Genomic DNA, 27,466 nt, shown 5'->3' on the forward strand with positions numbered 1-27,466 from the left:
TTCCTACAGGCCAAGAAATTCCTACTTAAGTAGTCTAAGTGAAAATTAAGATTTTCAATGTGGCGGCTTATAGTTTCTTTGGTTCACATCGAAAGCCATTCAAATCGTGATTTTAGAACTAGTAGTAGTAATTTACTTCAATAGGAAAGGATTTTAACGATTTACAACATGAAGCCAAATATCTACTCCCTCTGGTCTATATTATTATGAGTCTTCAAGAAGGATTTTTTTTTTTTGGTTAGTAAAAGTAAAATTAGGAATCATTTAAATTTCATGACAAATTTCATGTTAACTATTGTTATTGCTACGTGTGAATTAGTTAGATATGTCTTATATTATTAATCGGAAGCAGTATATCTAATAATCCAAATACTTTAGTGATTTTAGTGCAGTGATTAGGCACGTTGATCCCAAAAAACTCAAGGGATTTGTTCGCGCCTAGAGTAACTAACTAAATATTTCTTCCAATGGAAAATGAGGAATGATTCTCAAGTAGACGAAATTTTTGTGGGTCGTTGCTTAAACAACAAAGAAATTAGTCATCCATGGGAAGATATATTTAAGACAAAAACTGTTGGTAGATATATTTAATTAGATACTTCTGAAATTTTTTTTTTTGGTTCCCTACCCAGTTCACCAAAGCTTTGCCCTGACTACTTTTGAAAATTAATAATGAAGTACATATAATTGAGCGCTTCACATGACATGATTCCATGGAAACTTTTTTTTATTTTTTTTCATTTGATCACATAGATATTTTTCTATTAAAAGCGATCTTATTAAAGATATTGTCAAGCACTGTATGTGTCTACCTCTGTCAATGAAGATTTTAAATTTGATTTGTTTGCTTTTGACGAAAAAAAAAAATTTTGATTTGTTTGCTAGTGACTAGTCGCTTCTGTTTGTCTTTTTTTAATTAAGCAACTGAGGAGAGGCCATTTGTTTGTGAACGGATCGAACATGTGGTCTGAAATTTTCCAGAAGCGCAGCTAACGTAACCACAAAGAAATCAACATCTTTGAGAACTCAACGACTTGAAGAGATAACTGAGGGTGACCGATCTAATTACAGTGTGAATATGTATTTGACAATGGTGTGCTGCGTGTTCTTTGACTTTTCGTGAATGTGAAAACAAAACAGTAATACTCCGGTTTTTTAGATAAGACCTAGTTATTGAGTTGATTTTGGTTCTAAATATAAAACCTGTTGAGTTGAGATAACTGAGGGTGACTGATTTAATTACAGTGTGAATATTTGGTAATTTTTTCTAAATTACCGTTATAGATACTCCATCAAATATAATCAAGTAAAAGAGAATAAGTATTAATAAAAATGATTATGGTATTTTAAGAAAAACATGTCACATTTTTATAATTAACTAACTTACCTAATTTTCTTAATCTAATCAAATTAGTTGACTAAATTTTATATTAATAACTAGAGGAGTATTTTTTTTGGTAGACACAGATATTTTTTCATTAAAAGCAATCATGTTCAAGTCACTATTAAGTACTCCTCCGGTCCTTAATATAGGATCTAATTTTTGAGTTGGCTTTTGTCCTAAATATAAGACCCATTTATCATATTTATCAATTTTTTCTAAATTACCCCTATGAATACTCCCTCAACTATAATCAAGTAGAAGAGAGAGAGGGGGTATTAAGAAAGATGATTATGGTGTTTTAGGAAAAATGTGTCACTTTTCTTATAATTAACTAATTTACCTAACTTCCTTAATCTAATCTAATCAATTAGTTAAATGGGTTTTACATTAAGGACCGGAAGAGTATTAAATATGAGTATCTCTCCGAATAAAGATTCAAACATTTGTTAATCACATTACACATTACTGAGAATTAGCCTATTTCACTGTACCTAACCCCATTGATAACAGTAATATTAATATCAGTGCAGTGAATTAATTAATTAATTAAAATAATGATGAAAAGAATCTCACGAAAAGCAATTTGACGGTCGCGGTTTCACACAGCTCCCCAGTCCAAATGTGAATGCGTGCAAGCAAGACCCTCCTGTGTTTGTCCATATTTTATTAATTTAATAATAAAAGGTTGCATCACTGATTTCTATCATTATTTTTCTACCTTTTTATTGAATCATTGAAAGGAGCAAAATTAATCAATCATTGTTAAATCGAGTGGTAAAAAAAAATTCAACACGTGTTATTTTTAACAAAGCCTCAGATTTAAGCCTTATTATGGCTTCACCCTCTCAAATCCTGATTACTCTAAAATATCAAATGCAAGATGATTTGACCCAAAAAAAAAAAAAAACATGGTAACTGATGAACGTGTGTATGGAAAAAATTGTAATTTTTTTGTGAAATTTGATTCAAATACATTTATATTATTTTATAAGATAAAAATCAATAAATAAATTATAAAATCATATTTCCTTATTAAAAAAATATGATGTAGAGTACTCTATAATTTTTTTAAAAAAGTAATAAATGGCGTGTGGCTTAGGAAGGGTCGAAAGCTGGAGAAAGAAAAGTCAAAGTCAAAGTTTCAAATTCAAACATTAGGGATAGGGTCGGCTTAACTGTCACGGCTTTACATGCTGTCATTTTGAGAGCCCTCGTGCGGGTGACTTTGGGGATAGCCTTACCCCGCACGAACTGTTTTTTTTTTTTTTTTAATGTTCATTTTTTCGGGGTCCAAAAAAACAATTCAAAGGGAATTGAAGGCTGTCTCCTGCGACAGTCAGAAGTTCCATCATTGCTCTTTTATGTCTTTTTCTTAATAAATTTTAAGAATAAAAATATTATATTGTACTACCTCCTATTTTAATTAAAACCTTCATAGTTTATAAATAAAATCTTATAATTAAAATAATGAGTAAGCAGTATTTTAATTTATTTTAGGATTAAGATTTAAACTTTTTATGAAATATTTGCGAATTCACACCTAGCACTATAATATTCGTTTGGCTATAAAAATGCTCATAAAAAATTTTAGAAGGATGACAAAATGCTACAACGGTTTATTTAAGCAAACATAGGCTACTTTTTAATAGTGGGTTTCTCGTCTGTTTATTTTATAAAAGTTAATGGACATGTGTTTAAGTTAATGGTTATGACACGTTTGCATTCCTTTAAAATTTTAATAAATATTTTTACACCCAAATAAATATTACGGTGTGAGGTGCATATTTACTAGTTCTATGCAACATCTTAACTCTTAAGATTTTTACTAAAATTTTCAAGTTAAACTATATGTAATTCTTACTACCTCTGATTTTTAATGATTTTTAATATAAGACCCAATTATATTACATTATATTTCTAAAATACTTATGCATATTATTAGATTATATATTAATTTATAAGTGAGTCAAATCAGCTTTTAAAAAATAATAAATATAAATATGTTAAAGTAATTTAGTAATTTTTTTAATCTATCTAATTCAACTAAATCTTATATTAAGGATCGGAGATATAACAACTACTTAACTAATTTGAGTATGTTAAGAAAATTAATTAACTTAGTTATTAGTAACAAGTACAAGTTAATTTTTCTAAAATACCATTTTCAATCATGGGCTAAAGTATATAATTAGTTATTTAATTTTATATAAGATTTCAATTTGGTTCCTAACTTTAAAAGACATACTTTGGTCCTTTAATATAAAAATTATTAATAAAAAATGATAAATTTAAGATCTTAAATAGTAATAAAATATTTTTAAATACTAATATATTAAGTTTAATTTTCAAATGCTAATATAATATAGTTTATAAAGAAAATCTCCTAATTTATAAAAGCAATCATCATGAGACGAAAAAAAAAAAAGAAGCCAAATTAAGTTATAGGATTCATCATAATAATTATACTAAATTAAAGAATTGAAATTTAAAACATACTTTGTGCACATTTAATTTGTAATGTCAACATTTAAATTGAAGGAGTCAGCATTTTTCATTAGATTAAGATTAGTAAATTAAAAGTATACTTTTTAAACTTAAATGGTTAAATGAAATTTGAGGTATTTAGAGAGTTATTAATAAAAATAATTCCAATTTTATTTCTATTTATTAGTGTACACTTTGAATAATTTTTTGAAAAAAGAAAGAAGAAAAGCAACGGACAAGTTGGGATAGTTGCATCACAATAAACAATAATGACGGGTGGACCCGTGCAAGGCACGCGTGCTGCACCGTTCCTTTTGAAAGCGAACTCAATGAGCAAAATTATTGAAGAAAAAAAAAAATGACACAATTGTTAAAATGTTCAAGGTTCGAATTATAAAACTCGTGCCCATAATATATTCCCATTCACAATTAAAACGCTGCGTCTTGCACAATACCATGTGCGCCCACCGATTTTACAAATTTAATTTGGTCAATCTTCTTATCCAAAGAAAACTGTCATCCTTTCACTCACAAAAAAAAAAGAAAAAAAAGAAAAGGAAAACCGTCGTCCTTCAATTGTCAACTTGCTTAGATTTTTCAATTCAAGCGTGTGGATGCCGTGTGTTCTCTTATATCAGTGAATGTGTGTGTGGTTAGAGTTTAGAATGTCCAAGAAAGCTGCTTGGAGTTTTCATTTATTCAACACGTTGAGGTGGGATCATTTGTATCATTTTTGTAAGGGACCAAGTAACTAGAGAGAAATTTAAAACATGTAACTTATTTCCAAAGTTTAACCTGATTTTGAAATTGGATTTGATGAAGTTGAGAATCAAAGAAACCAAATGAGAGCAATAACATCACAGTTACAGTTAACCTATTATCTTGATTTAGTTAAAAATCCAATTCTTATAATTTTGACCCTATTAGAACTTACTTCTTTGGTCCTATTTATACAGCACGAAGAGAATACATTTTCATATGAATGTGTAATTTTACTTTTCATTTATTATTATGTTAATTTTGTTTGCACAATATATAATGTATACTAAATAGAGATAAAGTTGAAAAGTTATTTGGTTTTAAATGAGATTTAATGAAGCTTAAGATTTTTCTTGACCTATATGAAACATGTTGAAAGTGACTTATAAGTAGGATAAAAGGAGTAAAACTCAATTATAGAATTTTGACTCAATGTAATTTAATTCCTAAAATTTAATCATTTAAATATTGGTCTCTTTTAGAAAATAAAATTATAAGGATTAAAGTTAGGATAAAGTAACATCTAACACCTTAATATTATTTTTTAGTAGCATCCAGTATCATAATAGCTTAATCTTATTTATAATACATTTAGCATCCTCAACTTTTTTTTTATATTTAACACTCTAATCTTATTTATGATCTACAGTCCTGGACGCACCGTAAAAATAACGTTAGTGTGCTAAGTGTACCACAAATAAAATTTGAGCGTCAAATGTTATTTTACTCTTAAAGTTATTTCTTAAAGCATAGGGATTAATATTTTAAATCTTTAAAATTATAAAGATTGAGTTGTAATAAGCTCTAAGACTAACTTATATGGAGTTAGGGTTTAAAAATTGAGTGATAATATAAGCAAAACTATAAAAGATACTTAGTTATTTTTTTGCCTTTAGAATTTAATGGCACGAAAGTTTTCTTGTAAATAGAAATTTTTTTTTTTTAAAAAAGTACTGAAAAGATAAACATGAGTGCAGAAGCATTGGACATTTGGCATACTATAAAAGGATTGGTGCATGATATCCATAACTCCTGTTTAAGTTCAGACAAATTCCCCAACACGAGACTTTTTAATGGATAGCCATTTGGGTACTTGTGTTGCTTTTTCTTTACGCCCCAAAAGAACTGGGGAGTTAGTTGAGGAAACAAAAAGAGGGGCCAAGAGTCCAAGTTCAAATTGAAATACTCCTCTTAATTATCATTATAATATTCAACAAACAAATAAATTGTTCTATTCACAAATCCAAATCCACCCCATCTCACTCACTTATTTTTCTCTTTCTGTCTTCTTTTTTTTTTTGGGTTCAAAATTCCGATGTGCCGGAGAGTGAGGGGCACGCGCATCTACTCACATAATTACAAACACCAAAAAGGACATTTCAGAGCCAATTTGCTTTCCTTGTCAGCATTACGCATTAGCTCACCAATAGCTCTCCTCCACGTCCGCACGACGTCGTTCCCACTTGGCCTCCCACTTGCCCTGTTGCCTTTCAGACTGTCCCCACCTTCTTCCTCCTCTTCGGCGATGCCCCGCTCTCCGACGACAACGACGACGTCGGCGACCACGATCTCTCCAGCGATGACCTCTTTGATGTCACTCTAATCGGGTCGGGTTCGCCTGAATTCACTCTCAGTGGAAAATTCAGCAGAGCGCGTGAGCCTCGCATCCTGTACGCGGCACGATCGTAAGCTAGAGCTGCGTCTTCGGCTGTCTCGAATGTTCCGAGCCAGACCCGAGCTCCGTTCTTCGCCGGGTCACGGATCTCCGCCGCGAATTTCCCCCATGGTCGTTGTCTTACTCCTCGGTAATGCTTGCCCTTCGACGGAACTGCGGCGGGTACGACTGCCTCAACCACCTTCTCTTGCTTTACCACAGGAGGACTCGCAGGGGAATCCAAAACCGGCAAAAGATCGGGCTCCGATTTTACTGTAATAGTCGGGGCGAAACCAGAAGAAATGCTTTCGGGTGACCCGACATCGAGAGATGGAACCCACCCGACGTTGACGGCATCGCGGAGAACGCCGTAGAGCACCATGTCTTCGGGATCGTCCTCCTTGAGCGGCAACTCACCCCAAGTGTCCGTCAAACACGGGTACAAGCTGCTGAAGCTGGAGCTCCGAGTGTAAACCGGAGCGGAACCCGAAGAAGTATCCGAATCAGCAGAAACAGCCTCAAAGTCACCGAGCAGGAGTCGAATTGACTCCAAGAAGGCGAAATCCGACTCATAATTCGCCTGTCCATACATATCGCCGCCCCAATCGCTTCCTCCGGCGAGTGATTCTGGCATCTGCGTGGCGTCCAGAGTGAGGAACACAGAGAGGGAGGAAGAAGAAGAAGATTAAGAAGGAATTGAATATTCGAAGTCTGAAATCAGAAGGGATTGAAGAAGGAGGTATTTATAAGGCAGCAGGTTCATGAATCTGGACATGAAAGATGAAAAAGCAGATATTTTTTTTTAATAATTATTTATTAAATTTCAATAGCTGAAGTCGCGGGCTGAGCTTCTCCGAAGGTTCACAAATGTGCAAAATGCGGAGCGCTGTGGGGAAATTGGGAAAGTATTTGATCACGTGCATTTTATTTATTGAGAATTTCTGTAATAAAAAAAAAAAAGGCAAGGCGTGACGTCACGGGCATTACAAGGGCACACAACTTGGTTGGCCTTTTGTCACGCAGTAGAATCGCCGACGACGCCGAGGCATTGCGGATGGGGGGGTTACGTGGCGGGGAGGATACAGAAAAGGACAAGGCAAGTTGGGACAGGAATGGGGATACATGGATTGTGGACAGGGAAAGAGCGAGCTGCATTGCCTTGTGGATAAGTTCGTTGCAAAGTCAGTCCACAAGCCTTCCCTCCTATTAGTAGGTTTCACCTTTGTGGGTCCCACATTCATTCACTGCAAAGTAACTGTGTGCGCGGGCGTTTATACTCCACTTTCCTGGAAGGTCGCCCATTTGCTTAATGAATACCCCCGCTCCCCCAACATCCAAAATTACGTAATTTGAAAAAATTATTAAAATTAGTTTAAAGTAATTAATAATACCTTCTGTTCTTAATATAAAAATTTATTTAAATTTTATCTTAATCCTAAATATACAACTTTAATTCAATTTATTTTTCATATTTATCAATGTTTTTTAAGATAGTCCTTATAATAATAACAGTCCTAACCAATATATTGATTAATAATGATATTTGAGGAAATCTAATACTTATTTATTACAAATAACTAATTTAATTATTTTTTTAATTTATTACAATTAGTCAACTAGCTCTTATATTAAAAATCGAAGGTAGTATATAAGAAATTGAGTATTATGAGTATTTTTTAGGATATCCTTATTTGTAAGTGGGTGAATGAGATCCTTAATATAAGTCAGTTGTAACATATTTTTATATATGAGGGAATATATTAAATTGACAACATTTTCTAATTTTACTCTTATTAAATTTCTTTCTTTACGTTTACAAATAATGCACACATCTCTTCCCTCTTTTTTTCCTTTTTAATGAAAATTAAATAAAGGCAAAATTGAAAAGTAAGCATAAAATATACTAAAAATAGACTTACATTTAAGATTAAAATTTTTCCCTATAAGAGCCTTACATTTAGAACTAAGGTGACATGAAGAAAATCAATTAGACATAAAATTAATAAAAATCCATCTAATGGTCAAATAATCCCAAAGTGAATTTTCTTAAAAGAGACAAATATTAAAAGTTAGGATAAGGTGCTTAAATGTCTCAGAAATGTCCACAAAAGAGCATCCAGTATCTTTTTTTTTTTTTTTTGCTCTTATATGTCTGAAAGTTTTATTTCATAGTATTTCTATCACGAATTTAACGGTCAAACTTAATAATAGATGCCAGGGGTATTTTTGCTATGAAATGAAACTTGTCATGATATATAAAAGCCAAAAAAACTTTCAGAGTCCCTTAAAATTTTTGAATCTCATAGAAGGAGTTGGATGAAGCACATATACAATATAATATACATATACATATATATATATGTGTCACGCTCACAATTCAAAATTCACATTATCATGTTTAATTAACTGATAAGATATCTGCAAAATAGGAGCACCACTAATTGGCAAGCCCCATAATCTCGCTGGCTGGCTTGTCAACTTTCATGGGTTTGAGTTGGTATCTTTTAATTGGACTTGCTTGGAGCATTTCATATTTGCACTTCATGCTTTGTTGCTCAGTGTGAATTAACTATGGATAAGCGCATTGACTTGAGCATAGTCTTTTTTGATTATCAGTTAATTTCGTCACATTATTAAAGATATTCTAAACAATAGAAATTCACATCAACTACAGTTAATTTAAGTGGTTCAGCATTTACTTCTTTTAAACAAAATCTTATCGTCCAGATCTTATATATGGAAAGAACTGTTGTCACTAAAATTTTACTTTCATGGGGTCCCACTTAACTCATCTTGTAGTGAAATTCGAATATGACTAATTTACTCTCTTTTTTGGTTTTTTTTTCATTTCGTCTGTTCTACCTGCAGATCATATTTATTTGTTTTATTATAACTACTACTTCCTCAATACTAAATATAAGACCTACTTACAAAATAATTTTAATTGTAAATATAAAACTTCATTTAATATTTTTTAAATTTATAATTTTTTCCTAAACTATTCACATTATTATACATATTGTACAAGAAATTCTATTTTTTGATAATTATTTTAATTTTAAAAAATTATATATCTATTTTTAATAAATAACTAATTTATTAATTTTTATAAATTAGTTATCTAATCCCTGACTTGGGGAGTACAATAACTGACCCTACAATGTGCAAGTGGATCCACATCCACTGTCGAAGTACTTTATTTAGATGCTGTCTCACTTTCGATGTCGGCACCTAATAACTTATAAATAATTAGGGGTTAACACTACTTCTTTTTTATGTATTTAATATCCTAAAATATTTTTTTAAATATATTTAATATTTTAAAAAAAAATTGTGATGCACAAAAAAATATTTTTTGATGCGTCCAATACTAAATGTGCCAAAAAATACTTTAAATACTTCAAAAAAATATTTTTAGGTGCTGAATATACTATAAAATATTTCAAGGTATTAGATGCACTTAAAAAAATACTTAGAAGTACTGAAACCTTAACCCAATAATTAATTTACAAATACCTGTTTTTTATGGTAATTGCATTAAAGCGGAAAACAAAATGCCACAAACAAAGGAAAAAAAAATTAATTTGATGCATCAATTAAAAGTCAAAACAGATACACAAATGCGTACATATATTACCAACCGGGTAACGTCAATCGAAATTATTAGCAAACACAAGACTGGTAAACTTTTAAATCTGGCCGTCTTCATTTTCAACCATGGTAATGAATTATTATTGAGCTTATATTAGTTTTATTATGATACATTTTTATTCAAATACCATAATATAATACTACTTCTGGTCTTTAATATAAAATTTAATTAGAGATTTAATTCAGTTCTAAATACAATATCTCAATCTACTTTGTATTCAATATTTATCTATTTTATATTAGTTTTATTATGATACTTCTTTTTATTCAAATACCATAATATAATACTACTTCTGGCCTTTAATATAAAAGTTAATTAGCAATTTAATTCATTTTTAAATACAATATGTCAATCTACTTTATATTCAATATTTATCTATTTTTTCTCAAATAATCCTTATAATTATTGTACATGTTAAGAGATTTTCATCAAGTGATAATGATTAACAAAGACATGTGAGGGAAGATAATATTTGTTTAATATATCTACCTAATCTAACCAATTTTTTTAATTTTTATAAATTAATTATTTAACTCTTATATTAAAAATCAAAGATAGTATCTAGAGATAGTATTAAAGTATGTTTGGAAAAAATAAGGTGTTACAATACTTACCTAATTAAGATTACAGAGATTTCTATGAAACTGAATTATTAGACATAATGAAGGTAAAATAAGAATTAGAAAGCATAAAATATTGTTTGAAAAACATTAAAAAAATAAAAAATATTTTAATAAAAAATATTATGTCTTTATCTATAAGAATTATAGAGGCACGCAGGAAGCTGACCAAAGACCACAAAACAAGAGAAGTTACGACCTTTGACTATTGACTTGAATAATTTTTCATTTGTCATCTCATTATTAACCAACCACGTAGAAATGTCAGTACTCATTAATTGCTACGTGCCAATCACCAACACGTGCGCTTCACCGCAATTTTTGAGCCTCTCTCTCTCTCTCTATAGCCTCATCACTTCGTCACTATTCTGTACTATTGTTTTTTGTTTTTTACCAAGATATTCTGTACTATTGTTAACCTTTGAGCTTTCAAACTCCAAAATAAGAAAATACTGCTATATAAAATTGAAGAATTATGGAAATGGAATGGCCGTGAAATCCGAGAATATCAGAGGATAGTCCACGTAACTCTTCTTTCTATTCTAAGCATGCGCCTATTTCTTAATGTTGTGGCCTTTTTTTCTTTTTTCTTTTTTCAATTTGACTGATTTGAATTTTATAATTAAATATATGTCCTTATTTTTAATGATAAACAAGGCATTTAGGATCACAGAAAGAACAAGAGATTAGAGGGATCAAAGACTGAAGCCGGGTAGGAGACTAAAGTTTCAAAGACTGAATCACCATTTTCTTCTTTTCTTGGCTTATTTTATTTTTAATTCCTTTTAATATATATTTTCCTAATTGTTAAATATTTTTCAATTTTCCTTCAACTTTTCTCTAATCTCCACATTTTTCTTAATTTAAATTAATTGATAATTCATAAAAGATTGATTAGCGAATAAAATAAGTCATACTACCTCTGATTTTTAATATATAAACTCGTTCAACTTTTATTTTGGTCCTGATATAAGATTCCACTTTATTTTATCTCTCATACTTATTTATTTTTTTTCTCAAAATAGCCCTTATAATAATAGTAACTCTAACTTTGATATTTTTGAAAAAACAATACTTATTTATTACAGATAACCAACTTAACTAATTTTTTAATGTAGTCAAATTAGTCAGCTACCTCTTATGTTAAGGACCAAAGATAGTATTTAAGAAAGACTTTTTTTTTTAATGCATGGGGTCGGCATTAATTTATTTAATCTGAATATGAGAATCTTTTTCAATAATGTGTACATATGTACGTTGTGTGCGTGTGGGGGTATCTCCTCTGGCTAAAAGAAAAGTCTGGCTTTTGCCCCGGCGATTAGTAAACTAATAGCTGTTGGACGAAAATTCCAACCAAAAAAGCTTGGCTTTATCTCGCACAATTATGTGAATAATTTAATTCAAACAAGTTGAAATTCTTTTCAATATAAAAATTCCAATCAATTGGCAAGTTGTGCAATTTTTTTAATGACAGAAACTATATTTAAACGCTAAATGATTGAGCAAAAACCACGTGTTTCCTCTCTGAAAAAAATATTATATTCAATTCAATGCTACCATTTCAAATTCAAGTTCTAGTCTGTCTCTATCTCTCTAAAATGGGTCCAAATACATTGATCAAGCAAATAATTTATAAATTTTACTTAAGAATAATTTCCTCTAAGGATATACCATATCTACAATTTGCGGCTACAGCCCTTCAATTATATCAAGTAGATGATAGTGAGGTGACATATTCATAAACAAATAGGGAAAACCATATTGAAGGTACCTATACTTTCTTTCAAATTTTAATTTGGTACCTATGTGCTTTTTTCCCTTTTAATTAAACATTTAATTTTATCTTTTTAACAACATTAGCTCTTATAACTTTGTTCTATTGATATTTTTAGTCTCTACATAAGGATTAATGATGTTAATAGAACAAAATTAAAGATTTAATTAAGAACAAAAAACACATAGGTACCAAATTAAAAATTGAGAGAAAGTATAAGTACCTCCAATATGGTTTTCCCTAAACAAATAAAACAAAAATACATTAAACATAATTTTTTCAGCTGAAAAAAAGAAAAGCTTAGGTTAAGGTGGCCAAGCTGATATATTCGGAAGTAGTTTGCTAAGACGGCAAGAAATATTTCCGGATATTTAGTTTGAAAAACAGAGGCCCACTTGTTTGTTCATTTCTTTACCACTACATGTAAAGTCCTGAATATAACAATCAACTAAGTAATTTAGAAAGATTAAAAAAATATTAAATTAACTTAAAGTATTTATATTTATTGTTTTCCAAACTAATTTGCATCACTTAAAAATTAATATATAATATAATAAAATACATAATTATTTTAGAAGGATCATGTAACATATACTATGATTAGGTAATTTAGCAATTTCCTTAATCTTTCCAAATCAGTTAATGAGATCTTATATTAAGAACCGAAAGTAACATATCTTAATCTAATACATCAATAATAGCACGCAGCACCTTGACAATGACACAAGTATTATTAAACAACCTGCTTAGAATATTTTGGATAGTTTGATTTGATTATGCCCTTCATTCTCTAGTAGCTGGACGTTCAAATATTTCAACTCTTGATAATTTTGATTATGATGTCTAACTGAAGGGTGATGATTTATGCACATGCGAAGAATCGCCACTAGGAAGTGTGTACATAAAAGACATGCTTTATGTTAGGTGGGCGGAATACTCATTTGTTAATATTTTTCTTGTTTATCACTGAAAGGTAAAAGGGAAAAGAAGTTTGATTTTTCCAAGCTGGAAAGTTTGAACCACATTCATAAAATAATAATAATAATATAATACTGGGCATACCTGTTTTGCTGGATCCGTCTCTGCTTTTACACTTTACTGGAGTTGGTCCGCGGTCGACGTTCCTTAATCCTGAACCAGAGATTTTATTTGATTAGTAAAAGAAATTCCAGGAAGAGAATTCAAATTTGAGTTGTTTAATTAATCGATCCGAGTTTGTTTGTTTCTAAGTGCTTACTGTTTTTCAGAACAGAACAATGAGTGATCATGGAGGCTGGAGCTATACATGTCGATGTGTCCGATTCCAAAACACTGTATATAATCCAATAAAATATTGACAAGTGCAGAAAATAAGTCAATAAAGTGAACGAGCCTTTATATAAAAGGAGAAATCAGCATTCAGCAAGCATCCAATGACACAACAGAGGAAAAGATAATTAGGCACACAGACAAAGTATCAACTTTCTACTTTATTTTATTTGCATTTTGTCATTTTATCATTTTCACATATTTTTCTTTCTTGGGCCAGAAAATTCAATGATAATTTGTATGTGTCCGCGATCCACAAGGAACATGTTGGAGACAATTATCCTCCAAGGTCGGCTAGCCTGTTAGGCTTGTTGGGCCCAAATTACGTCTAATCGTGTTCATTTCTACCTAATCTTTGTCTGTTCATAAATGGAATGATAAAATTCCATGATGATGACTAAAAATGGAAAAAAGATCTCATATTCTACAAACCTTTTTAGTTTTTAGGGTCTGCCAATCTCCAAGGACGAGGTTAATCAGACTGAGAAGTACGTCACACAATTACTGCTAAAAGGCGTATGAGACAGACCGCACATTCAGCATGTTTCTTCAATATCCTTTCTCAGGAATATTTGAGGAACCAGTAAATCACCAAATGATACTGAGCTAAAGGGTGGGCTCCATTTCAAGGGAAAACCATTGTGTAAGTATCTAATGCCTAGAGTTTTTTTCAATTTTTAATTTGATACCTGTGTATTTTTCTCTCTTAAATAAACACTACTAGTATAATTTTTTTTTTTTTTTGGAGAAAATAAACATCATGGTGTTGTTTCATTAGTATAATTAGCTTTTGAACAGAGGCTAACAGTACTAATAGAGAAAAGCTACAAATTAATTGTTCTAGCAGAATAAAATTAGACTGCTTAATAAAGAGAAAGACACGCACAAGTATCAACAGTTGTCTCCTCCCTTTTTGGTTCCTGGGAAAATGATGGTGTCAGAAACTAAAAATCTTATGACGGCTGAAGAAATTTTCTACTTTCATCTCTCAGCTACAAGGGTAAGAAAAATGTCCATCATGGACACAACAGTAGATGCAGTGCTTAAAAATGGAGGGGACTAGTAATATCTGACAAATCAAAAGGAGCTCATCATTTTAGCTACAGTTCAATTTAAAAAAGGCTTGCAATCACTACCACTCTTATTTCAAAATCTTTCTTTTTATCTGCAGAAACAGTCTTTCCCTCCCATATATTGTGCACCGTCCAAGGGAGTGCAACAACAAAGCCATTGATCAAGATGTGAAATCCAATTACTGAAATGATGACCCCAAGAGACACTTTAAGAGGTTAAAGTGAGGATTTGGCTTCATTTTCCAATTTCTCGCGCCCATGAATATTGAGGTCATTATAAAACTCAACTTGTTGACTAGGTAAAATTCCATAACAAACGAAAGCATGAGATCATTTATGTGGCATTTTCAAATTCAATGACAGATCAGAATGACAGAGGGGAGGTGTTTGATCATTTGTTTCACAAGCATGATTTAGAAATTTAAAAAAGGAACCAGCATTTGAAAAATTTGGCATTCCATCATAAAGCAAAGAGAAAGAATTTGCTAGATTCATAAATACCTTGTCTTTCACAACATACCCCTTTTGTAGAATGGACGGAGCCTAGGAAGAGTTCTTTCTTACCCGTCTGTGATTCCTGTGTGGATTGCCAAAAAGAAGTATAAAATAAATTTAGGCTTTGTTTTTTTCATAGTAACTTCACTGTTATATATGGTGATATGGTTTGTTCTATGGTACATAATACAGCTCCAAGCATGAGATAAGAAAAGATTAAAAGAGACAAAAGTTAGTAGGTAGCGCATTTAGCATTTTATTTAGCTCATGATATAAACTTCACAAAGGAAGAGAGAGGTTAGTTTGAGCATGGAAGTATTAAGGGAAACATCAAACATTAGCTCAAGGAAAATCACTTTAAAGATGTCATGTACTGAGTTAGATTTATTTTCTCCTGCTTCTCATTTTTCCTCATCATCTCATTCCCGTTGCCGCAAGCAAATAGTAGAGTGGTATCTAATGCATGACCTCATTCCAGATGGTTATTTGTTTTAATTAAAGCTTCTGGTAGTTGTCATGCAAGAGACATGCTTTCCAATCAGGTCAATAACAAGTAAAGCAAGAAATCTATTCAGCATTTTCAGACTTAATATTATTTGACTTGGTCATTTCCTAGAACCTGTAAAACTACTTACGCATAAACATATCTGATCGACATACTGAATATTCATTTCCTGGAAAAGCTATACCAATGAATATTCACTTAAAAGTATGTATGAGGAGTGGATTAACTTCAGCAAGTAGAGCAATTAAAAGGATATTTATTGATGACTTCATTCTTCAGTTATTCAAATTGTGACTGCTTTCCTTGCAAAAGGCACTCTGTCACAAGGACATGGTTGAGATCAAATTTTACGTGATGAAGCCAATGATATGGTCCGGCAGCATCCAGGATTAATTTGATATTGCTGTAAAAGCTTCTTCATCGTGTCCAAGACTTGGTAAGAAATTAGACTTAGTCCTATGTTCCATTTCATTAACTTCTGTAAGGAAGATAATTTCAACAACAAAAAGTCCGGAACAGGATTCCCTTCCCTCAGCCTCTTTGGTCCCACACTGTATTATCTATTCATAAAATATGAAGTAGTTGAAACTGGAAACAGGCCAGGAGACAGAAACAAATGGATCATTAAGAAACCTGCAACCATTGACTGTTTCATATCTTCTCACTTATTCCAACGCTGTTAGACCCAGTTTCATGAGAACTCAATCAAAGGTATCAGCAACAAATTCGGCAGAAAATTAAAGACAGGAGCTGGGTCAAGGAAAGCTAAATAATATTCTTTCCTTAAAATGTTTCAAGTATAAATTTTGCAATTCATGAATGATGAGCCATACACTTAAGTTCGGTTTCTTTTAGCACTTCTTTGCATCCAATCATTAGTGCCTAACCACAGGATAATGAGACATTGGCGTAATGTATTTTAATAGGTAGAAGTCTTTTATGCCTATGAAAGTCGTAATGTATTTTAATTGGAGTTAACGAACATGTCACATAATAAACATTAATGTCGCCGAAAATTCAGCAAAATAAAAATAAATAAAAGGGATAATTAATCCACAGCTCCTTATAGTTTCAACTAATTTTGAATCAGGTCCTTATAGTTTTTTTTCTTTTTATCAGATCCTTATACTTTCACCTGTTTTTAATTAGGTCCTTGTATTTATTTTTCTTTTTATCAAGTCCTTATAAATTCACCTTATTTTTAATTAAGTCCCTGAATTTTTTATTCTTTATTTTATAAATTCTAATAGTACTATTATATAAACATAAAATAGTATATATTATTTAATATTAGTTTATAAACAATAATATTCTAAAGATATTGAATTATTATAATGATTTTAATTTTTTCAGCAAAAAAATTAATTGTTCTAAAAAAATTTTCCTGAATTAATTAATTCTATTACTTTTTTATTACATAATTATTAATTTAATTTAATTATTAATATGTTATATTTCAGTATTAATCTATTTAATTAAGTTTATATTTAATTAATAATAAAAATTAAAACTACATGGACCTGATTAAAAATTTAGTGAAATTATAAGGACTTAATTAAAGAAAAATAAATACAAGGACCTAATTAAAAAAGATAAAAGTATAAGGACCTGATAAAAAGAAAAAAAACTATAGGGACCTAATTCAAAATTCGTTGAAACTATAAGGACTTGCGGATTAATTAACCCTAAATAAAATGTTATGAAATTTTTTTACTTGAAGTTGCAAGATTAATTTTATATAATAATAGTCAAAATTCAATCACACAACACATGGCACACACAAGATAAACTCCAATTATAGAAACTTATTTTCTTACTCATCAGGGAGACAGAGACCATATCGTCAGGTTCTTTCTTTGCTTTTGGAAAATATATTAACTCAACGATTATCTCAAGAATATTAACCGTCAATTTACATCATATTTTCAAGATTTAACCTTCAAGCCTTTTTTCCCCTTATAATCAAACAATAAAAGTGCTATTAAATTTGCTTATTATACATAAACGCCATTAATTTTACTTCAGTTCACTCCCACTCCCATTCTCCCAGTCTCCTTGCCTTTTCCTTTTCAAGAAGACTCGACGAAAGGGAGCGCAAACGACAAAAGTACCAAAAGGTATAGCAAATAAAATTAAATAGCCATTGGTCCAAAAGCTCCCAACTTGTAAATCCTTACCTCGAACGCTCTACCGTCGATGCAGCATACATTCGGGTCTCTTATCCAATCTAAGGGCAGAAAAGTTGTAGAACAGCGTCACTCGGTGTTCCTCCCCGTAGGGTAATAAAATGAGGATGATTGAGAAGGGCAGGGGAAGCTTCCTCCTTCCATCGGAGCACCCGTTGAAAAGTTCGCCTTCTTCGTCTATATATATCATTTTTTTCCACTCTCTGATTCACTCAACCTGGAGCAACCCTATCTCCTCTCAATCATTCATAACCTTCTGCTTCTTCTTCTTCCTCCTCCTCTTCTTCTCCTTCAAAAGATCGATTCTGCAATATAGTTTGATTTCGTCTAAGTCATACTCATGGCAAACCACGTTGAACTTTCAGCCCTCAATCGTATAAAATTGCATCTTCTAGGTGAACTGTCTCCTGTTGGCACTTTCTCCAGTGGCCGTAGCAGTTCAGCGAGCGATGCAACCCAACAATTCTGGTTTGGTGAGTCAAACGGAGCAATTTCCAGCTCTAACTCTGACTCTCTCTGTCAATCATCGAGCTCTGAATCTTCTCTCACTGTGTCCGATTACCTCCCTGAGCTATTCGAATTTCCATCCAACTCCTCTAATCTATTTGAGTTCGAGTTCAAAAATCAAGTCTTTGACCTCTCAACGCCTAAATTCGAGACCGAAACTTCACGATTTGACGCCAATTTTTCCCAATTCGAATCAAACTCACAGGCAACATCAAGCTCTGGCTCACAGCCCAGCAGTTGCATGTTTGAGTTTCAAACTAGACCCCAAAGCGTCGAGAAGAGACCTCATTCCAATCGGAAAACATCTCTGCAAATTACGCTACCCAAAAAAACCGAGTGGATCCAATTTGGAAAGACGGATCAACAACAGGAGGTTTCAGAAATGTTCGAGCAGAATAATTCAAACCATGAAGAGAAAAGGCACTACAGAGGGGTCCGACAGAGACCTTGGGGCAAGTTCGCAGCCGAGATCCGGGACCCGAACAAACGTGGATCTAGGGTGTGGCTCGGAACATTCGACACAGCGATCGAAGCCGCAAAAGCCTACGACCGAGCCGCGTTTAAGCTTCGAGGCTCAAAAGCCATTCTCAATTTCCCCCTCGAAGTAGCGACCTCCGATTCGACGGACGGCACGGAGGAGAAAAAACGCCGGCGGGAAGATGATGAGGCGGAGGCTGAAATGGAAGTGAAACCAGTGGTGAAGAAAGAGAAAACGACGGAATCTGACGTGGGAAGGATGAGGGATATGCCGTTAACGCCGTCAACGTGGATGGGATTCTGGGAGAACGATTTGAAGGATGTATTCCCAGTCCCGCCGCTATCACCGTTATCTCCACATCCGCCTTTGGGCTGTCCGCAGCTTATGGTTGTATGAAATATTGAAATTAAGAGCAATTTTTTGCCCAGGAAAAAAAAAAAGAGCCATTGTACAATTTGATGTTGTTAGTAAGCAATGTTAATTGATCCAATTTATTTGATTTTTGGTGACAAATTACCACTATTCATGTTCGCTCCTACAAAAAGTACAAACTAATTTTAATTTAATAGTTGTGTTTGTATTTATGTTGGATAAATCCTTCGAAATGTAATATATTAAATGAATTGAAATGTCAGTTGAATTACTTTAATTGGGGAAAAAATAATTTGGACAGGACCTTTTTAAATTACAAAATTCAAATCCAACATCTTCTACGTGCTTCTATGTTTACCTCATAATTGCACGACAATAGCTTTCCCTTTGAAACCAACGAAGAATTGCGTATTATTAAATTAAGTTAAGGTATATCTATCATTTTAAAGTAGTTTGTAATGTATCTAGTACTCTAAAATAGTTTTTTTTAGATGCGTCTTGCACTGTAAAATATTTTTTAGTGTATTTGGTACTTCAAATTATTTTTTTTTACGCTGTGTTTGGCTCAACAGAAGGAAAGGAAGGGGAAGGGAGGGAGAGGGATTTTAATGATAACTTGTTTGGTTTGGAAGGGTAGGGAAGGGGAAGGAAGGGAAGCTGATCAAAATTTGACCATTTTCACCTTATAAAATTAAAATAAAATTTCTCAATTTTTTATTTTGTCAAGATATAAATATGTATAATACAATTTTTGGGTGTTGTAGCCTTTCAGTTGCTGACTTCAAAAATCATGCAGAAAACTAGATATAAATAAAAAGGAACATGCACCTGAAGCTTGGAAGAAGACGAGAATGATGGACTCAATAGGCGGCGGCAGCTTCTTGGGTGTGAGCGTAGCAGATTAGGGTGCAGAAAAATAAAAGGGTTGAAAAGACAAGAAGAGGAATTAAAATATTTTAGTTAGGTTAATTTGGGAATATAAAATTTATCTCTTATCTCCCCTTCAAAAAACCCCACTTTTAGAGGGGAGGCTAGAAGGGAATAGGAAGAAGGAGAAGCCCTCCCCTCTATAAAAAATATTTCAACCAAACAAGGGGAGGGGAGTAACTCCCCTCCCCTCTCTTTCAAAAAACCCGTACCAAACATAGCGTTAAGTGTATCTAACACTCAAAGAATATTTTTTTGGTGCATTTAGCACAAAAGCAAAAAAAAAAACTTCAGGATGCAGGACGTACCTAAAAATATTTCAAAGCATTAGATGTATCACAAAATATTTCGGGATATTAGATACACTAAAAAAAATACTTCGAGATATTGGATCCATCTTAACCCTTAATAATTTATCAACCCAAGAAAGTGTAAATGTTGATTTTTTTTTTTTGGCCAGCGTTCAAATGTTGAAATTACGAACTCTAAATTTATGAAGTGGACTTCATGAAAACAAAGTAAGTCATATTTTTCAAGTATTCTGTTTATGGTAATAGAAAATGATTTATCAGAGAGTCTAGAGTAATGAAAATATGAATGTCATTTTCAAAAATAACCTCGATATATGAATACATAAGATTAATATATATCCAAAATTTTGTAGAAAGCTACGTGATTTATTACCCCAAGTCCATGATCCGTTTGCGCAAAGCAAGAAACTCGCACCCTATAATCAAAAATTTTAAAGGGGAAAAAAAAGGATCGGGGTGTGTAAAATTTAAAGCTGTAAACTTAGATTTATTTGTTAAACGCGTTGAATTAAAAATTAATGAATAAACTTTTAGGAAAACAATAAACATCAGAAATCGAAAAATCAATAGTTTTAAAAATACGAAAAAGAAACTTTAATATTTTTGGGTCTTTAATATAGAACTTAATTGGAAAATTAATGTTAATCCTATATGTAAAACTTATTTCACACGTTTATTAATTTTTTTCTCAAATTAACCCTATTAATATTTTTCTAATAATAATCAAGTAGAAGAAAGAAGAAAGAAATTGAGGAAGATACTTAGGATGTTTTAGAAGAATATATCATTTAATTAATTTAATTAACATTTTAAACCCGTTCAAATTAGTTAATTAGATACCCGGAGAGTAGTTTTTTTTGTTTTTATTTTGAATAAAAAATATAATTATTAAAAAGCCTTAATAATAATAAAAAAATAGCTTTCAATAATAAGTTATAGGACACTAAATAACAATTACTTAGAGCCTCGTTAGTTTTGTAATGCTCCCTCTAATCTTTTGCCATTCGCCATCGCATCGCCGTTTTCGTTTGCAGTGAAAGTGAAGTAAACCTGAATCTTGATAGAGAGAGAGAGAGAGAGAGAGAGAGATGAAACCAGTTGGTCAGATAAAACGTTGAAGATTCAAAAAAGGAAAGCACATGGCTTTGAAATGTTGACTTTTCTAAACTTACATAATGCAACGTTGGACTTCTCAATCATTACGTCACGTAACGAGCATATTTATCCATTTAATATTACTAAATGATTATCATTAACATATATTTTCGTCAAAAGGCATGTTTGCTTTCTAAATTAACATTCACTCAACCCCATCTTCTGCCCACATTACTTTAATATATGACTAATAGTCACCTTTCCTTCACTACTAATCCATATTAATTAGGCTAAGTCATGTGTATTAATGCCCTCATCTTCTTCTTAATTCATCATTCGATTATGACTGGCTTGATCCCCTGGAGATATTCGGAGCATGATTCTAGGCGCTCTATAAGGCTTCGACATAATTAAGTTTACTTCTTTTATTTTGAGCTGTCATCGTATATTTGAGGCTATAGATTATATTAACTCCGGTCCTTAATATAAGAGTTTGTTGACTAATTTGAGTATATTAAAAAAATTAGTTTAGTTAGTTATTTGTAATAAATAGGTGTTATCTTTTCTAAAATATCCTTACTAATTTATTATATTGGTTAGAATTACTATTATTACAAGGATTACTTAAAAAAAAAGATAAATATGAAAAAGAAAAAAGTAGATTGAGCTTTATATTCATGACTAAAATAAAAATCAAACAAGTTCTCATATTAAAAATCAATTGTAGTATTATGTTGGAAACTAAGTTAACAAAGAGGGTACACATGGTTAATATATATTGCCTCTCTTCTCTCATTATAAATCACACTCTAGAAGACCTTTATTATTCCAAATACAAATTACATTATAAAAGATATAAAGTATTATTTTATTTTTATTTTTTTCCCATTAGTAGTCCTGTATTGAAAAAGGTGCTGATTTTTGTGACCGTAGTCACTAATTTCTGTTGCTAGCTTGTCAATAATTCATTACTAATTTGTGACAAAATTTTCATTGCTAATTCTTTTCTAATTAGTAATAAATTAATGACAAGTTTTTGTTAGTAATTAATTAGGAACAGTGAAAGTGGCGATGGAAAAAAAATTTATTGCTAATTGTTGAGGATTTTGGAGCCTACCTGGTATCCAATAAGCAATTTGCTAGCCATCCAATGTAGAATCACAAAAGAGACGCTATATGGTTGTACAACAAATGTCATCGAATGTAGTGACAGAATTCAATTTGTTGGGTTATAGCTAGTTCACCCGTGGTAAAATAGGATCCAAGCCTAAAACTAATGGGAGTATTATGTAAATAAAAAAAATATGGGTCTTGAGAGAAAATTTTATCTTCATAATTTAAAATTCAAATTCTTATAATGCATGACATATGTGATAAGACCAGTCTATAGCAGTCACTTTAGAGTGTGTTTGGGATCATGTTTTATGGTCCCAAACTGACTTCTCACCGGTAAAACTAGTTTTTGGCCACAAATTTTTGTTTGGAATCATGATGAAAAAAAAATGAGGGTGGGATTATACTCTCTCTCTTGTCTCAAAAGAAGTGCCATTTGCATAGAAAATGACCATGCTATCCACATTTATTTGTTATTATTTTTATTTTTAATGTAGAAATGATAATTAAAATAAAAAATATTTTACAACTTCTTCAATAATACATCAAATCCTTCTATTTTTATAATTTTGATTTTAATATTTTCTTAAAATTATCACATTATACATATATAATGTATATAATAAAACTTATGTCCTTTTCAGTCATTTTACATCAAAACTTATTTTTTATATTAATCATCCAAACAAATTTTAGTTTTTCAAACTGACTTTTTTACAAAACCTAATCCAAATATAAATTACATTACACTATCTGATTTTTATTCAATCTGACTTCTGTAAAAGTCAAATTGAAAAAAAGTTACTTCTACTACCGCTAATTTAAACATACTCTTAGTGAGATAGAAGAATAACTCCCATACAAATACTACGTTCTTGTTTGGGAGGGTTTAAGAAATTTCCTATAAACACGTTTTATGTAAGTCAAGACAAAACTCTTCTCACATACTTATCTCATATTCCATAAATCACTATTAAAAAGTTACTTATAAACTGTTTGAAATGGGTCATACTTCTTTCTCGTAAGGCTTCTACTCTCTTATTAGTGACAAAAATTCTGTTGCCATTTTTTTTTGGGTAGTGTTAGTTTGATATTTATACATTTTTCTCTCATGATTAAATTCTTTAATTCTGCTCTATTAACATCTTTAGATTTCATGGTAAAAGAAAAAAAGGCATCTTTAGATTTTGTGGACGAACGATGCTAAGAAAACAATATTACAGTAAAAAAAGTAAAGTCAAAAAGATTTAATAAAAAAAATTATAGCCAACAAATTAAAAATGGAGGGAAAATATAAATACCTTCAAAATGTTTTCCAATTATCTGATGCTACTTTCGTCATTTCTGCATGGGGAGTAATTAAAAGTGACTTTTAATCAATTAAAACACGAAATACGGGTAACTTTGTTGATTACTGTACGTTGCCAAGTGAGTGTGTGTGTGTGTGTGTGTGTGTGTGTAAATTTAGCAAAAACAGATTCTAAAATCAATCTACATTATTCAGACTGAGTTGGACAGTAGCGCTATCAAACCTGTTAATCGAATCCGGAGCTCACAGATCTGTGATAGTAGAAAGGTCAAAGTAATTTGAATTTGAACAAGGGGTGATCAGAAGTCAAAGTCAAACTTTGGTTTGCCATTCTCGTGCATGAATATCTAGCAAAACCACCACGACACGAGAGACTTTTCAAAGCAAGACCAAATTAATGTTGCCTCCATGTTCTTTTGACTCACCTTCCTCATTTTTAATTATTCGAAACGGGTCCCACATAAATTGAGTAAGAAATAAAGCTGTGATATTTGTGGATTATTATTAATAAATATAGTAAAAAATTATAATTATATTAGACGTGTAAAATACTATGGAAGCAAAATTAGGTTATACTTCTCCGGTCTTAAACATAAGACTCTTTTGTATAAAGGTCTCATATTTAGAATCAAAGAAGTATTGATAACCAAATAACTTGAGATCGTAAATCGCAGAAGCACCATGTTGAAAGAGCAAATAAAAAACCAAGATGGTGGGATCTAGTAAAATGCCAATCCCTCATAATAAATATTTAAATTCTTGTTGTAAGAAAACATCCCTGCTTATTAAAAAAAGAAAACACAAGAGCAATAACATATGCATATATTTGGATTGGTATATTTGTACTAGTTAAATATGTGATACTAGCTAAGTTTTTTGTGAGAAAAAGTGTCAAGAAAAAAAAACCAAGCTTTTAGGTAAAACACTTAAAAAAAAAAAAAAAGAAGATTCCTTTCATTACATCATGTGATGTTTGGCACTCCTCTCATTACATTTTATGAAATAAAAGTTTTTTTTTACATGTTTAATTGCCTCATATGGTATAAAATTATTTCAATTAGGTTAAAAAAAAATTGATATAGAAGCCATGAAGCAGACACCTTTTTTTGGCAAAAAAAAAAAAAGGAAAGCAGACAATTTTTATGTTTGCATGATGATTATAAAATCTTAGCTTTAAGACAAAAACGACCAATTCTTAATGGCATTATTCATAAGTGGTCTGTGGTCCTACATAAAATTAGCAATTGTTTTCTCAATCAACATCATCAGCTAAACCGGAACTTTAGGCATCATCTATTTGATCCTCTCATTTTATTTGATTTGGTTGGAGAGCACATTCCATAGTCATCTTCCTTATCCAGATTGACTTTGAATGATTTAAATTTAATTTAATTTTTTTATATTTTAAATAATATTTTGGTAGATATAAAATTCAAAATAAAAATAATTTTATAACTAACACTTCTTAAAAAAATAAATTTATTATTAAAAAATTACATATTAAAAATTTTAAATATGGATCATTTCGTTTAAATTTTGAATGGTTTCAAATTTTATCATAGCACTGAATACAGAGCACTGAATAAGGACCCAATTTGTTGACTTTAGTTTTGATTTGAATTTTTTGATATATTTATGTGCTTGCATGTTTAATTGTATTAAATGGAAAAAAAAAAGGTGAGAGTCTTTTTTTTTTTTTAGTGAAAAAAAGGTGAGACTTCAAGTCTGGTTAAAAAAGACAAAAAAGAGACTTGGGAGGACTGGGCCGTAAGATTGTGTTACTGGAAGCCCAGTTTAAGCCCAACAATTTAAAGCCCGAGGATAGGCCCTTCACCTTTTTTTCAAACTTGTTGTGGGTAAGGGCTAAGTTGTACTATTGAGTACTGATATCTAGTCTCACTTGAGCTTATTCTCGTTGTTAATCCATTTTGGACCCAAGCCGAAAATGTTTACCGTCTACATTAAACTCTCTTTACGCTGGTGTAATACAGAGGTAATACTGTCTCTGGTTTTTAATATAAGATTTTGTTTAACTTTTATTTTAATCCTCAATATAAGACCTCAAGCCATCTTGTTTCGCATATTTATACATTTTTTTAAAAATAGTCCTTCTAACAATAATAATTCTAATCAACATACTTAATTAGCAAGGATATTTCAGGAAAGACAACACTTATTTATTACAAATGACTAACTTAACTTCTTTCCTTAATTTTTTCAAATTAGTCAACTGTTTCTTATAATTAAGACCAGAAGTAGTACTTCCTTCCATTCAGAATGTAAGTTTTATTAATGATATGGATTCTTATAAATAAATCATACTATTTTCAGCATTTAATATAAGAACTACTTTGACATTTAATTTAATTTTAAATATAACATAACAATCCACTTTGCCTCTTGTATTTATCTATTTTTTTTCCCAAAGTAGTTCTTGTAACAGAGGCACATGTTAAAAATTTAATTAAATAGTAGTTCTAGTTAATTAGTATGATTAGTTAGGGCATTTTAGGAAAAACAGTAGCTATTTATTACAAATAACTAACTTAACTAATTTTTTTTAGTTAACTAACTTTTATACCATGCAGTATTATTTATGAATTATGAATAAAATGGTTTACAAAAATTTTAATATTTTGTATGGTTATTGATGGTTCCCACAAAATGCGTAACAAAATTGCGGCCATGAGCAATTGCCCGTTCACCCAGGAAAAAAAAAACTTTGTTTGGATTATTTTTCTTTAGGAAAATACATTCCTCTTGGCTTCGGGTTATTTGGTATGGGACCAGGTTCATTAATTTTGGAAGTCGCCGTAAATTTTTAAATATTATTGTCCTTGGCCAACAAATTTTTAAATATTATAATGAATACTTTGATGCAGAAATTGTCCGATAAAATAATTGATTCCGTACGTTTTTATAAAAGATGCTTGGTCGAAATAATTCACTATAATCATGGCATATAATATTTTATAAAGGGATAATTAATCCACAGCTCCTTATAGTTTCAACTAATTTTGAATCAGGTCCTTATAATTTTTTTTCTTTTTATCAGATCCTTATACTTTCACCTATTTTTAATTAGGTCCTTGTATTTATTTTTCTTTTTATCAAGTCCTTATAAGTTCACCTTATTTTTAATTAAGTCCCTGAATTTTTTATTCTTTATTTTATAAATTCTAATAGTACTATTATATAAACATAAAATAGTATATATTATTTAATATTAGTTTATAAACAATAATATTCTAAAGATATTGAATTATTATAATGATTTTAATTTTTTCAGCAAAAAATTAATTGTTCTAAAAAAATTTCCTGAATTAATTAATTCTATTACTTTTTTATTACATAATTATTAATTTAATTTAATTATTAATATGTTATATTTCAGTATTAATCTATTTAATTAAGCTTATATTTAATTAATAAATAAAAATTAAAACTACATGGACCTGAT

General features: G+C 30.9%; 2 protein-coding genes and 1 long non-coding RNA gene across 3 annotated transcripts; 1 reads left to right on the plus strand and 2 right to left on the minus strand.

Moving 5' to 3' along the window:
- Window positions 1-5,796: 5,796 nt before the first annotated feature.
- LOC114742245 (ethylene-responsive transcription factor 1A-like) lies at window positions 5,797-6,964 on the minus strand. Its single transcript, XM_028930521.1, has one exon. The coding sequence runs from the start codon at window positions 6,913-6,915 to the stop codon at window positions 6,118-6,120; it is 798 nt and encodes a 265-aa protein (XP_028786354.1). The 5' UTR covers window positions 6,916-6,964; the 3' UTR covers window positions 5,797-6,117.
- LOC114742244 (ethylene-responsive transcription factor 5-like) lies at window positions 6,933-19,410 on the plus strand. Its single transcript, XM_028930520.1, has 2 exons — window positions 6,933-6,965; window positions 18,187-19,410. The coding sequence occupies exon 2, from the start codon at window positions 18,235-18,237 to the stop codon at window positions 19,273-19,275; it is 1,041 nt and encodes a 346-aa protein (XP_028786353.1). The 5' UTR covers window positions 6,933-6,965; window positions 18,187-18,234; the 3' UTR covers window positions 19,276-19,410.
- Window positions 12,980-13,645, minus strand: LOC114742246 (uncharacterized). Its single transcript, XR_003739844.1, has 3 exons — window positions 13,565-13,645; window positions 13,390-13,451; window positions 12,980-13,293 (listed from the first exon to the last, which is right to left on the minus strand). It is a non-coding gene; the product is annotated as an uncharacterized LOC114742246 (long non-coding RNA).
- Window positions 19,411-27,466: the final 8,056 nt, after the last annotated feature.

Source organism: Neltuma alba, unplaced genomic scaffold (genome assembly GCF_004799145.2).
Source record: "Neltuma alba isolate B1F8T4 unplaced genomic scaffold, ASM479914v2 tig00003692_pilon, whole genome shotgun sequence".
NCBI classification, from domain to species: domain Eukaryota; kingdom Viridiplantae; phylum Streptophyta; class Magnoliopsida; order Fabales; family Fabaceae; genus Neltuma; species Neltuma alba.